General features: G+C 39.7%; 1 protein-coding gene across 1 annotated transcript; it reads left to right on the top strand.

The window, feature by feature from the left end:
• Positions 1 to 390: 390 nt before the first annotated feature.
• On the top strand, positions 391 to 8,841 carry LOC128238736 (scavenger receptor cysteine-rich type 1 protein M130-like). Its single transcript, XM_052954934.1, has 4 exons — positions 391 to 482; positions 5,169 to 5,334; positions 5,968 to 6,149; positions 7,644 to 8,841. The coding sequence occupies exons 1-4, from the start codon at positions 413 to 415 to the stop codon at positions 8,117 to 8,119; spliced, it is 894 nt and encodes a 297-aa protein (XP_052810894.1). The 5' UTR covers positions 391 to 412; the 3' UTR covers positions 8,120 to 8,841.
• The last annotated feature ends 6,331 nt before the right edge of the window (positions 8,842 to 15,172 follow it).

The following is a 15,172-nucleotide window of genomic DNA, read 5'->3' as shown; positions in this document are numbered from 1 at the left end:
AAATACTGTGATAAGCATTGAAATTTATCCGTACGCTAATTATTGCATGGTTAAGATCGGCCCACCTCTTACAACTCCGATAAGGGCAGTAATGTATACACAAAAACAAAGAAAAAATATCCACGTGATAACTCCTATATGGAACACATATATAATTTCTCTATCCGAATGCGTGAGCTTATTAAAACTAATATTGCTGTCGCAAAATAACCGGATACAATTTATTGTTTATATTGTCAGTTCGATTATAACCAACATTAAATTCCTTCATCACTACGTCGTCGATGAATGGTACAATTTTATCACAACCGCAAACACACCTTCAGCCATTTTAAATAGACCCCAATATAAACAGATAATGTAACTGAGTGCATACAGGTAGAAGATTGTATTGTGAAATATTACTTCAAACATGGATTTATGTATAATACGTCTGTTTATTTTTGTTCTGTTTGTGGAATTATTAATCGTCGGATGTAAAGGTATAATTTTATGTATCTCCTTTATAAACGAAGAGCTAAAATAGGCATAAATATACAAAAGGGATTTGGGGTTTATGTCAGAATGTTTCATGTCCTATTTTCATAAAAATTTGGTGTTCGAACATATTTGTGGACTGAAGATAATCGAGGATTTATCCTATTTCTGTAGCTCCATTTCATGTAGAGAAGTTTTACGGTGAATATAGATATTTATTTTCGTTGAGAGTGTTTTGTCGGTCTGCATGATTTGGTACAATCGACCTAGGTTCCATCTGCCCTCGGCGCATGCAGTAAGTAACTGATTGAAAGTTAAGGGTGCCCTTGTCTGGAAGGAGTTAAAGCTTACATCATGAACCCGGATATTAAATAGATGTGTAATCAGTTAAATCATATTGACATTGCACAATGAAAATATCCATGTGACAATATTCAGTATACTTATATAATACGAATTATCATGTATGTATCTCCTTTAATATGCATTAAGTCATTTTAGTATATACAACCACGCACCTATATGGTTTATAGGTCCCCGATAAAACCAATCAAACAAATTCAGTACCAAAATGTGCAATAGTTTGTTGATCTTACTAATGCACTAATCAATTGTAACCACGCCCCCCCCCCCCCCCCTGAGGTCCGAGGGTATACCGGGGATAGCGGGGAAAATGGAAAGTGTTTTAACCTTTCAGGTAGCCCCGCAGTGCCGAGTGAGTGCGGTGGTTTTGTTTTCATGCCCAAAACAGCGGGGAATGAAGCTTACGTAGGATGTCCCAGGGGTGCGGGGATTTTACCCGGGATTGGCAGGCTGGACCGAAAGTCAAAGTCCCCGCTTTTCAACAGGACCGGGGGGTGGGGGTGGGGGGGGGGGCAGTGGTTACAATTGACTGATGCATAACCTAAACGATGTCATTCCAGTAAACTAATGTACTATGCAAACATACCTACGTAATTCTTATAATCCCATAACCCATAAAATGATAAGTATTTAAGAGTTTCATTCATATTCGTTGCCAAAAGTCCAGACGTGTTAATTCCCACAATGTGCTTCTTAATCGTACAAAATGTCTCTTACATTTGTCAATGTAGACGGGCTATTTGTTATTTCTATGCGTCAGTTTTTCCGTACTGATTTTACATTTGTCATTATAAAAGACAAACTGCATAATTGCCAGATCTAAACTGTTTAAACTCAATAAAACATCGATTGTATGATTTGCTTTTAACAATATGATGATGTAATTTAGAAAGTCGAATCATGCATATATGTAAAACTGCAATCGTACAGTCGACACTCGCATTCGTAAAATGAACACTTGCAGACCTACAAGTCCAGGTTTACAAAAGTCAATTGACAAATTCAGAAATACAAGGATTGACGATTTCGCCTTTACCTTATATGGCAAATGTCACGAAAAAACCGAAGGTGAATGGGCGGAACTAACGAATCGGATTTTTTTTCGTTTATTTCCGTAAAATCTAGCCTGGGAGATAACATCTTCGGCTACGGTTCAAATCCGAGTCGGAGCACTATCTTTTTATTTCACAATAAAACCTTATTTAAAAAATAGATAGATTGAAGATCAATGTTCCTGAATGGGTTATATGTCACCATATTATTCAGTCAATGACAGTTGGGTGTATCTGAGCTTGAATTTGTAGTGCCACTGTCAGTTTTTTTTTAATTATGTAAAAGGGAATTATTAAAGGCCATCGGACAATGAGCATAGTCTTTCTCCTTAAAATTCCCCCAAGCAAGCAATATTTTTATTTATTTTATCTATGAGTTGACCATGGACGGCTCTTCCAGAGGAAGAACAGCGCTTCAACCTATTTGTGCCCCCAAGTTACGAAATCCTGGGTCCGCCACTGTCAGGGGTGTACCTAGCCATACGCCAGCACGCCCGTGCGTATACGTCAGTATTAGCTCCTAGAAATGACAAGAGCTCAAAATTCAAAATCTAAATTAAAGCTAAGGTAGTGAACATACATGTATATACAGGGTTGATTTTTTTACATAATTTCTGCTGGCGTCAAAAATGCTCTAATGGATCTGTGAATATTCTTGATAGCGGGACACCTCTCCGGCTCCCGCACAATTTGATATAATAAGAATAAATTAATGAAATTTCTTTAAATGACGAAACCTTACTCAAGCATACAGGCGTAAAGTTCAAAATGCTTCATTCAGGTACGCCCCTGACTTAGTCATTCTTAAATGCCGTCTTCGCCTGGACGGCATTTTAGAATGACTAGCACCTGACTGTGAACCATAGGCATAAACAGTCAAGTAGGGGATGTCAAGAACATGAATAAATAGAGATTTTGAGAGCCTTTTAAAATAACGCGCGATTTTCCCGCTTCTAATGGGCAAGGGCCGCTTCACCTAAATGTGAAAAAGTCCGGACTATTGTGTGTGGGTGGGGTATTAAAAGGTAGCCGCAAGTAATTTGGTTTATTAGCAATAAATGAAATTGCATCTATATGATTGTTACAAATTAACTGTTACTTCCGAACTCTGTTAGGCTTACCTGGTCCTTCGTTTAAGAAACGTTTCAAGCCAGGGGCGTAGCTAGCCCTCTATTCATGTGGATTCATAATTTTGCTAGGGGGTCCGGGGGCATGCCCCCCTCGGAAAAGGGCATTCTGAGGTGCTTTAATTAGTACTGGAGAATGGACAGTATTAGGATTATGGAGTCAAGTACGCATACTGCAACTTTGGCTGATTTTTTTATTATATTTTTGTCAGAATCATGTGGATTTAACCGCGTACTCGCGAATAGGCAACTACGCACTTGCAAGCTTGAATATGTATATAAATATCTCAAAAAGACTGCCGTGAAGTGTTTACATTTCATTTCCGGTACATTAACGAAAATGTATCAAGACATTTCAAACCACGACCAATACGGACCAGACACTTCCGACCTGGTTTAGGGACACTTCGGACCATGATGTTTTGTTTCTAGTTTAGGTCCAGTTTGTTTTATAAATATTACTTTATCATTTAGATGGTCTGATTATTTCTTCTTAATAAATATTCGTTACCAAATCATAGTCTAAAATGTCTTAATATAGATGATCCGTAATGCCCATAATAAGGTTCGCAATATCCATGGTCCAAGTGTATAAAATTGATTTAAATAGAGCCGAGTGATAGCGGAAATTTCCGAGAGACGAAAGGAGGAGTAAAGGCCGTGGTGAAGGCGGAGCTATCTATAAATAAAATAAAATTAATCTCGTAAACATGTTCAACTGCGAATGAAAAGTCACCATCATACAATGTACTTCGTAGAACTACGAACTGAAATCTGTCTTATACAAACCGCATAGTAAAAATCGGCTTGTAAGTTTACAGAATGACGAGTGTTTACCATAAACAACTCTATAAACACGGCACAATGAAAATTGAAAATGTACAGTGTGAAATGTAAACATACAACCGATGCGTTGGCGTTTGTAAAATGTGCATTGGTTAATCATCAATGTTACAAACTGTGACACATAAAACACACGCATACACGTCTAGACTTTTGGCAACGAATAGCCTCCATAGATTTCTCGTCTTGCGGTCTCGCTGCGCTCGCTCCATTTCCTGTTGATCACCAAAATGAACTCTAATAACATATACATAGGTTTTTGTATATTCTGGCATTAGACATACACAGCATGGTAGTATGATACAAAGTGGATTGAAAAGAAATTTGAGCATGAGACAGACATGCAACCACAATTACGCGATTTTGTTTTTATTTATTGATACTAAATGTTTTGTTACCATGCATGACCGAAGTCATTAATCATTCAACAATCGATTAATCATTAATTATGCACCAGTCAATTGTAACCACGCCCCCAGGTCCGGGAAATAGCGGGGACTTTGACTTTCGGTCCAGCCAAGCCCGGATAAAATCCCCGCCCTGCGAGGACGAACCGATGGTAAAATCCACTCCAAATGCCCCCGCACCCCAGGGACCCTAGGTAAGGCGCATTCCCCGCGGCCGCAAAAGCAGTATGTATCGTGCATGGAGCAGGTGTATATGCCAGTTTTTCTTTTGCGGCTACCTTGCGTCTGCCTTGGTATTTGTAAAAATCCTAGATAGCTCTAAGGCGACCGTGCGTCTTTACTTCGAAGGCCATACGGTAGCCGCAGGTTTTTTGTTTCCACAAATTCAAAACACGTCTTGTGGCTGCCCTAATATTTGTGACTGCTCAAGTAACCGTTGGAATGATATGGTGACCTTTAATTGCGATTGGCCATATATTTTAGACCCAACGGCTGCTTCAGCAAATGTAACTGAGGTTTTAAGAATGCAACAAAATGGTCTTCTTGCTTCGAGGTTCTGTTGGTAAATATTCGAACGTCGTCGATGTAATCATCGGTCGGTAAACACTTTAAACTTGCTATCACTAAAATGTCTGTTCAAGACATTGGAATAAAACTTAGTTCACATGATGCAAAATACATTATACGAACATGTGTATATTTCATTATTTTATTTGATATATGTCGAGTTATGCCCCTTTTCGAATGAATCCGGACGAGCGTTATCACCCCTTACGGTACTCTTGTTATTGTCATAACCTTTACAATGATACCAAATAAGTATGAGCTTATCTGGCAGCAAATATACCATGACCATTCTTACGACGTGCATAAAGTGGTTGTGTGTCATACTTTTGCAGATATGAGTGCATCCGCGGAGACAGGAGCAGTGCGGTTAACGGGCGGTTCGTCACCCAAGGCCGGCCGGCTGGAGGTGTTCTACAACCACCAGTGGGGATCCGTCTGCGACGACGGTGTCACTAACAACCTCTCACGAGTCGTGTGCTCACAGCTGGGATATCACACGTAAGCACGACACTGCGAAACACTCACTACATACAATGGCATATAAAATGATTTTAATATAACAATTAGAATTAAAATTATGTGCATTGAACATTATTTTCCTCTAGGTTTTTTATATGCAGCATCTGTAACTTAGCCATACAAATGTTTGAGTTTTTGTTTCGATGCAATACCTCCGTTGCACCGCAAAAACGTATTCAACAATACAATACAATAGCTATTCTCCCTGATTGCATCTGTTCTACCAAAATGAAACATGTGCACTGCAGGTCACACCCCTCTGTAATGCGTTACCTTGGCTACGAATACGATACTGCTGAAACTTTCCGAACATCCCTCGTATAATAATGAATTAAATATATAATTTAAACACTGCTTGTGTGGAAAAAAATGCTAGGTCATATGCATTGATATTTTTTTCCTCTAGGTTTTTTTTTGCAGCATCGGTTACTTAGCCTTAAAACGGCGCTTGACTATTTGTTTTGATTCAATACCTCCATTACAATATTAATACTTGAATATTTTCGCGAGAGTGTGGTTATAGTCAGTTATATTCGCAAAAACGTATTTAACAATGCAATACAATATCCATTCAACCTGATTGCATCTGTTCTACCAAAATATGCACTGCAGGTCACACCCTTCTGTAATTCGTTACCTTGGCTATGAATATGATACTGCTGATATGCCTATATGGCTGGACTCCGTGGAGTGTAGGGGCGGAGAGAGATACATATCGGAATGTGACCACGATCCATGGGGCCTACACGACTGTACACATGACGAGGACGTTGGTATCAATTGCAGTACGTCAAGTAAACGATGAATTTACCTCGATCTATAAATCGTTTAAAGGGACTCTCTAATAGTTGTCTTTAAAAAAATGCTTTAATACAGAAATACATGCATTTAAATTCCTTAAATCTTCGCATTTAACACGGATGCAAGTTTACCTTTTATTCGAGTTTGTCACGGTCTTCCCGCTCATTTTGGCTTGACCCCGCTCATCACGACTTTTATTGTGTTTAAATGTCATACGTGACGTGAGATAACTGTAATTCCAAGTCAAATCCAGACTTAATAAGACTTGATGAAACAGAATGAGATACAAGAGATCCGGGTGGTTCTTTAACTTGCTCTATGTAAAGCCCCAATACAAGGGATACAACTCCCCTGGGTAGAACAAGTACTGAGAACACTATTTCTCCCACCTCAGATAAGTAGATCCAATATTTTAACCATGCTAGATATTCTTATCTTGCCCACGGGCGAAGATAAAATGCCCGTATGGAACTCCTTTTTATGGACACCTCATTGTAATTACCTCCCTTGTTGAAGACTGTCGGCAGTAGCATCAAGGAAATCTTGTCTTATGGTAATATTTAGAACGCTAATTAAAGTGACACTCTTATTCAAAATCAATACATACACATGTATAACAAACATCCATTTTGACTGATAAACCCTTTACTACTTACTAAATTATGCATGTATGGAAAATAATAATTACTGATAACAAGATTGTAACCGTGTATCTAATATCAGAAAGCGCAAAAATGTTAAATGATTGGTGAATGCTAAAAGCTTTACTATGGTCTACTATAGTCTCATAAGGTAGAAATACCGTGTTTAATGCTCATGCATTTCAAATTAAACTCGGTATCCTTCATAAGAACCATTGTTTACGTCATTTATTCATCCTTTTTGGAATATTTAAACAATATTATTAATTTTGGTCAATCTAATTTTGGAGTAAGAGTGCATCTTTAATTATTTTTCGCTTCAAATGCCACTATAAAACAGTTTTCACGCACCATTCAAGAAATAATGCTTCATTTTCCTCAGAATTATTTTAAAAGACCGATTTGATTATTAACATTAACTGGATCACTGCGCGCATATCCATGACAACCACGTGCTATCGCATATCCATACGCAATTATTTTCACTAATCACAAAAGAGTTCCAGCAAAAGATACATTTTTACTTAATGTTGTTTAACTGAAGTGGGAGAAAAAGCATCTACCATAGGCGCTCGTGTAAGGTGGGTTCATCCCGACCCTCGCGCAGGGTGTTTTGCGGAAACACCCTACGCTCGGGTTGGAATGAACCTATCTTACACTCTCGGCCATGGAAGATACTTATATTTCTCAGTACTAATCTTTAAATGCCGAGCGCTATGCCAGGGAACGACCGGTAATATATTTTTTACGGATTATGGTTTGACGCGGCCGGGGTTTGAAGACCCGACCTTACGGAAGTGTACCTTCTCTTTAAAACATAAGTAATCATCATTTTTCTGTTGCAAGGTGACCCTGAGGAATCCGACAGCACCTCCACCTTAGGAATGTTGCTGGGTATCGTCATACCCATAGGACTCGTTACCGCTTTGACAATTATTTGTAAGTGTAGGAAGAAGCGCGGTGAGACCACGCAGGCAGGCCGTGACCAGCAGTCTCAGGAACAGTTCACACCCTATCAGTTGCGGGAAATGACAAATGTGGCTTACGCCAGTTCTTCTAGCGATGACGCTGTACGCGGAAACGTCCAACTGGGAGACACCCGTACAGCGGTATCGTCCAATCCGCCCGAGTATCATAGTATTTCCTTTAATCGAGGTATTCCCTCTAATTCGTTATCGCATAATGGACGAACAAACAATGGGTATTTGTCTGAATCCAGTCACGCACAGGAACATTACGCCACAGATTTGACAGAAATCCCCGATCTGCCGTCTTACGAAGACGCGATGAGTAACAAAGATGTGTTTAAAATCCACATATAAACTGTATATTCTTTTGTGTATTAACAAATTATAAACAACAACTATGTTTTTTTCTTCATTACTCGAGGAAATCAAAATATATCCATCTATCGTCAGGGAAGGTCTGTGCTTATTCTGTCGTATATAGTCGTTTGTAAATGAAATATGTATAATTATGCTACCTTTCAAAAGACAACGGCATTCAGCTGGTCCGGGTCCGGAAAGTCTGTGATAACTTTATGTTCTGTGTTAACAACTTTATATTATGTAAACGATTATTATTCGTGTCTATGTAATATTGTAATAGCAGAACTCTCCCGTAATGTATAATGGAGGGAAATATATACATCCTCCTGGTTGATATTGCATTGTATTGATACGTCTGTTTGAAACTAAGTCACTGCTTGACATTATTATTTCAATGTAGTATCTGACAGTCTTTAAAACTCGATGTATAATTTCTTTCTGAACACTTTTAAATCATTGACGAACTTTGTTTTCATATTTGTATTCATAATGTGCCTTCATAAGGCGTAATTATAATTTGTATTGACAATTACCGCATGTTTGTAAACTGTTTAAATTGAGTATATGAGTACACTTTAAAGCTCTTACGGTTCGTCCAATTAACCCTAGCATTGGGAGTAAGGGCTGGTGAGTTGTTTATTCATTTGCCTGTCATTTTTTGCATTTTATCAACTCCGAATAATGTGGGTTTTTTTAAATAAATTATATAAAAGCTGCTAAAATTAGTGTTTTGTTAGTAGTATATCGTTGTAAAGGATGTCATCCGAATGAAATATGTTATTGTGACTGATAATGGTATTTAACATTGGCCATTTGTTTAGCTCATCTGAGCAGTGTTGTAGTTCAGCCATTAAATGAATGTCATGTATCTTAAATGAAAGTTAATATGAAATGCCAATAATACTGATAAATTTAAGTTTACATGGTCTAAAAAACAGCGAATGCAGAACAAAAGTTTTAAAATGTAAGACTTCAAAAGAAATATACCGCAAATAATATAAAGATCTTAATAAACTTTGTCAAATTATTCTGAATGGTATATTGTAAGGTACGAACAACTGTTTTTCATATTTGATGGAGGAAAGTTTGTTTTGTACTACTAATCATTGAAGTAGCCTTTACACGACAACAGCACCGATGACTTACATGATTATATGGCCCCATATGGGTTTGGTTCCTTTCTTGATTTTAAAGTAAATTACTGAATTCCTGTATATTTTAATATCCTTAAGATACCTTTCGAAATGCGAGAGGTCATTGAATTTTTACGAGTGTGTACGCATAGTTCGTACAACTGTTTACAGAGGTTGGGACAAAAGCGTCTAAGCAGTACTAAGTCCGTCTGCTGGGCGGATCAGACAACTCACAGTGGCGCGTGGTGGTACTCAACATCAATGAATGTAGCATCGTCTGCTTCGGTTGCCACCAATAGCTGCAGACAGTCCGGGTGAGTGTGCAACGGCATTGAGAACTAATTGGAATACTTATTTATTGAAATCGCTATCAGTATCAGTATTGGAATGTATCGGATAGGGACTGTATCAGTAGCGGGACGTATCGACATGAACCGTATCAGTATTGGAATGTATCGGATAGGGACTGTATCTGTAGCGGGACGTATCGACATGAACCGTATCAGTATTGGGGTGTTTCGGATAGGAACTGTATCAGTAGCGGGACGTATCGACATGAACCGTATCAGTATTGGAATGTATCGGATAGGGACTGTATCAGTAGCGGGATGTATCGACATGAACCGTATCAGTATTGGAATGTATCGGATAGGGACTGTATCAGTAGCGGGACGTATCGACATGAACCGTATCAGTATTGGAATGTATCGGATAGGGACTGTATCTGTAGCGGGACGTATCGACATGAACCGTATCAGTATTGGGATGTATCGGATAGGGACTGTATCAGTAGCGGGACGTATCGACATGAACCGTATCACGGTATTGGGCTGTATCGGATAGGGACTGTATCAGTAGCGGGACGTATCGACATGAACCGTATTTGTATTGGAATGTATCGGATAGGGACTGTATCAGTAGCGGGACGAATTTACATGTACCGTATCAGTATTGGAATGTATCGAATAGGGACTGTATCAGTGGCGAGACGTATCGACATGAACCATATCAGTATTGAAATGTATCGGATAGGGAATGTATCTGTAGCGGGACGTATCGACATGAACCGTATCGGTATTGGAATGTATCGGATAGGGACTGTATCAGTAGCGGGACGAATCGACATGAACCGTATCAGTATTGGGATGTATCGGATAGGAACTGTATCAGTAGCGGGACGTATCGACATGAACCGTATCAGTATTGGAATGTATCGGATAGGGACTGTATCAGTAGCGGGACGTATCGACATGAACCGTATCAGTATTGGAATGTATCGGATAGGGACTGTATCAGTAGCGGGACGTATCGACATGAATCGTCTCAGTATTGGAATGTATCGGATAGGGACTGTATCAGTAACGGGACGTATCGACATGAACCGTATCACGGTATTGGGATGTATCGGATAGGGACTGTATCGGTAGCGGGACGTATCGACATGAACCGTATCACGGTATTGGGCTGTATCGGATAGGGACTGTACAAGTAGCGGGACGTATCGACATGAACCGTATCAGTATTGGGATGTATGGGATAGGGACTGTATCTGTAGCGGGGCGTATCGAAATGAACCGTATCAGTCATGAGCCATATCAGTAGTAGGATGTCTCTGATGTGGACAGTATCAGTATTGGGACTCTTTCGAAAATATACCGTATTAGTATCGGGGCGTATCGGATGTACCGTATCAATATTGGATTGCATCGGAGGTGGGCCGTATAAGTAGCGGGACGTATCGGATAAGGTCTGTGCGTCTGGCGGGCAGGACGGAGGGCCGATTGAAGGTGTTAATGCACGGAGAATCCTTCCTCGGTGGTCTGCAGACAGATGGGGATCCATGGCTGAGAGGTAACAAAGTTCTTGAAGTAATGTTATTGTGTTGGTGTTTGCTAAACGAAATCGTGAACAAGTATATTTTGGTCTCCTTTAATAGGTATTGGATGGATGAAAACTTCCATTGGGTATAAAATAAATAAAAAATAAAAATATATAAAGTCTCTACTCTTTATTTAAACTGAAAGATGAAATATTTTGCACTCTTTGAAGGCCGAAATAACCATGTTTGATATATTATTTTCGGTTTTTTATTTTTTATTTTACTGCACACAAAGCCTCGTTTAATGATAAAAAAGCATATGTTTTTTTGTTTGTTTGTGGTACTCGTACATGTTAAAAAATACTATAACCAAATATTGTAAGTCGTGAGGTTTAAAACACTAGAATGTCGCATGCTTGCAAAGCTTTGAATTAATATTTTGGCATACTTAGCCCACTATTACTTACACCACTCTTGATCTATTAGTAAGTGTAAAATGATACTCAAAGAAGTAAAACATAATCATACCAAGATGTACTTGCAATTGTTGATTTCAGTGTCAATTGAATGCATTCAGTTCGTAATGACCATGATTTGTATTTTAAAAGTACCCACAACTTTATGTTACACTCTATTGGTATATACTTTTAAGTTAAAACATGATTTCCTCGTATTGCGGTTTCTTGTTGCGTGTTCTCTATTGCCATAGTTTCCGTATGATTTATTCTCAGGCATTTAAATTCTACACATTACGTCCATACTACGGCTTTCATAATATCTACACAATCCGCCTATACTTCGGACTTCCATAATATCTACACAGTACGCCCATAATTAGGGCTTTCAGAATACCTACTCTGTACGCCCATACTACGGACTTTCAGAATACATACACAGTACGCCCATACTACGGACTTTCAGAATACATACACAGTACGCCCATACTACGGACTTTCAGAATACATACACAGTACGCCCATACTACGGGCTTTCAGAATACCAACACTCTACGCCCATACTACGGACTTTCAGAATACATACACAGTACGCCCATACTACGGACTTTCAGAATACATACACAGTACGCCCATACTACGGGCTTTCAGAATACATACACAGTACGCCCATACTACGGACTTTCAGAATACATACACAGTACGCCCATACTACGGGCTTTCAGAATACATACACAGTACGCCCATACTACGGGCTTTCAGAATACATACACAGTACGCCCATACTACGGACTTTCAGAATACATACACAGTACGCCCATACTACGGACTTTCAGAATACATACACTGTATGCCCATGCTACGGGCTTTCAGAATACATACACAGTACGACCATACTACGGACTTCCATAATATCTACACAGTAAGCCCATAATTCGGGCTTTCAGAATACCTACACTGTACGCCCATACTACTGGCTTTCAGAATACCTACACAGTACGCCCATACTACGGGCTTTCAGAATACATACACAGTACGCCCATACTACGGGCTTTCAGAATACATACACAGTACGCCCATACTACGGACTTTCAGAATACATACACAGTACGCCCATAATGTACTATGGACTTTCAGAATACATACACAGTACGCCCATACTACGGGCTTTCAGAATACATACATAGTACGCCCATACTACGGACTTTCAGAATACATACACAGTACGCCTATACTACGGACTTTCCGAATACATACACAGTACGCCCATACTACGGACTTTCAGAATACATACACAGTACGCCCATACTACGGGCTTTCAGAATACATACACAGTACGCCCATAGTACGGACTTTCAGAATACATACATAGTACGCCCATACTATGGGCTTTCAGAATACATACACAGTACGCCCATACTACGGGCTTTCAGAATACATACACAGTATGCCCATACTACGGACTTTCAGAATACATACACAGTACGCCCATACTACGGACTTCCATAATATCTACACAGTAAGCCCATAATTCGGGCTTTCAGAATACCTACACTGTACGCCCATACTACGGGCTTTCCGACTACATACACAGTACGCCCATACTACGGGCTTTCAGAATACATACACAGTACGCCCATACTACGGGCTTTCAGAATACATACACAGTACGCCCATACTACGGACTTTCAGAATACATACACAGTACGCCCATACTACGGACTTTCAGAATACATACACAGTACGCCCATACTACGGGCTTTCAGAATACATACACAGTACGCCCATACTACGGACTTTCAGAATACATACACAGTACGCCTATACTACGGACTTTCAGAATACATACACAGTACGCCCATACTACGGACTTTCAGAATACATACACAGTACGCCCATACTACGGGCTTTCAGAATACATACACAGTACGCCCATAGTACGGACTTTCAGAATACATACACAGTACGCCCATACTACGGACTTTCAGAATACATACACAGTACGCCCATACTACGGGCTTTCAGAATACATACACAGTACGCCCATACTACCGGCTTTCAGAATACATACACAGTACGCCCATACTACGGACTTTCAGAATACATACACAGTACGCCCATACTACGGACTTTCAGAATACATACACAGTACGCCCATACTACGGACTTTCAGAATACATACACAGTACGCCCATACTACGGGCTTTCAGAATACATACACAGTACGCCCATACTACGGACTTCCATAATATCTACACAGTAAGCCCATAATTCGGGCTCTCAGAATACCTACACTGTACGCCCATACTACGGACTTTCAGAATACATACACAGTACGCCCATACTACGGACTTTCAGAATACATACACAGTACGCCCATACTACGGGCTTTCAGAATACATACACAGTACGTCCATACTACGGACTTTCAGAATACATACACAGTACGCCCATACTATGGACTTTCAGAATACATACACAGTACGCCCATACTACGGGCTTTCAGAATACATACACAGTACGTCCATACTACGGACTTTCAGAATACATACACAGTACGCCCATACTACGGACTTTCAGAATACATACACAGTACGCCCATACTACGGACTTTCAGAATACATACACAGTACGCCCATACTACGGGCTTTCAGAATACATACACAGTACGCCCATACTACGGACTTTCAGAATACATACACAGTACGCCCATACTACGGGCTTTCAGAATACATACACAGTACGCCCATACTACGGACTTTCAGAATACATACACAGTACGCCCATACTACGGGCTTTCAGAATACCCACACAGTACGCCCATAGTAAGAGCTTTCAGAATACCCACACAGCACACTCATACTACGGGCTTTTGGAATACCCAAACAGTACGCCCAAACTACGGGCTTTCAGAATACATACACAGTACTCACACATTATGGGCTTTCAGAATACATACACAGTACGCCCATACTACGGGTTTTCAGAATACCTGTTCAGTAAGCCCATACTACGGGCTTTCAGAATAAATACAACAGTACAATCATACTACGGACTTTCAGAATACCTAAACCGTAAGCCCTTACTGCGGACATCCAGAATACCTACACCATACACCCATACTACGGGATTTCAGAATACCTGTTCAGTACGCCCATACCACGGGCTTTCATAATACCTACACAGTACGGTCATACTACGGGCTTTCATAAACCTACATCATACGACCTTTCTACGGGCTTTCATAAAACTACACCGTACGGCCATTCTATTGGCTTTCATAAAACCTACACCGTACGGCCATAGTACGGACTTTCTGAATACCTACACCGAACGCCCATACTGCGGACCTTCAGAATACCTACACCGTACGCCCATACCACGGGCTTTTATTGGCATTTTTATAAATTATTTAAGATACATGACATTCATTTAATGGCTGAATCAAACTACTGCTCACATGAACTAAACAAATGGCCATTGTTAAATACCATTTCCATTCACAATCACATATTTTTTATTCAGATGACATCCTTAACAACGATATACTACTAACAAAACACTTATGATAGCAGCTATTTATATAATTTATGTAAAAAAAAAGAAAGAAATTATACATCGAGTTTTAAAGACTGTCAGA

Source organism: Mya arenaria, chromosome 6, assembly GCF_026914265.1.
Source record: "Mya arenaria isolate MELC-2E11 chromosome 6, ASM2691426v1".
Lineage (NCBI taxonomy): Eukaryota > Metazoa > Mollusca > Bivalvia > Myida > Myidae > Mya > Mya arenaria.
Note: the sequence above shows the minus strand (reverse complement) of the source record. Positions and strands in the feature narration are given on the sequence as shown.

What these genes read in the sequence shown, in the direction of transcription:
- LOC128238736 (XM_052954934.1), top strand. Translation starts at nt 413, where the DNA reads ATGGATTTATGTATAATACGTCTGTTTATTTTTGTTCTGTTTGTGGAA. An exon ending in ATTAATCGTCGGATGTAAAG is followed by an intron (nt 483 to 5,168) that starts GTATAATTTTAT and finishes ATACTTTTGCAG; the next exon opens with ATATGAGTGCATCCGCGGAG. An exon ending in TATCAATTGCAGTACGTCAA is followed by an intron (nt 6,150 to 7,643) that starts GTAAACGATGAA and finishes TTCTGTTGCAAG; the next exon opens with GTGACCCTGAGGAATCCGAC.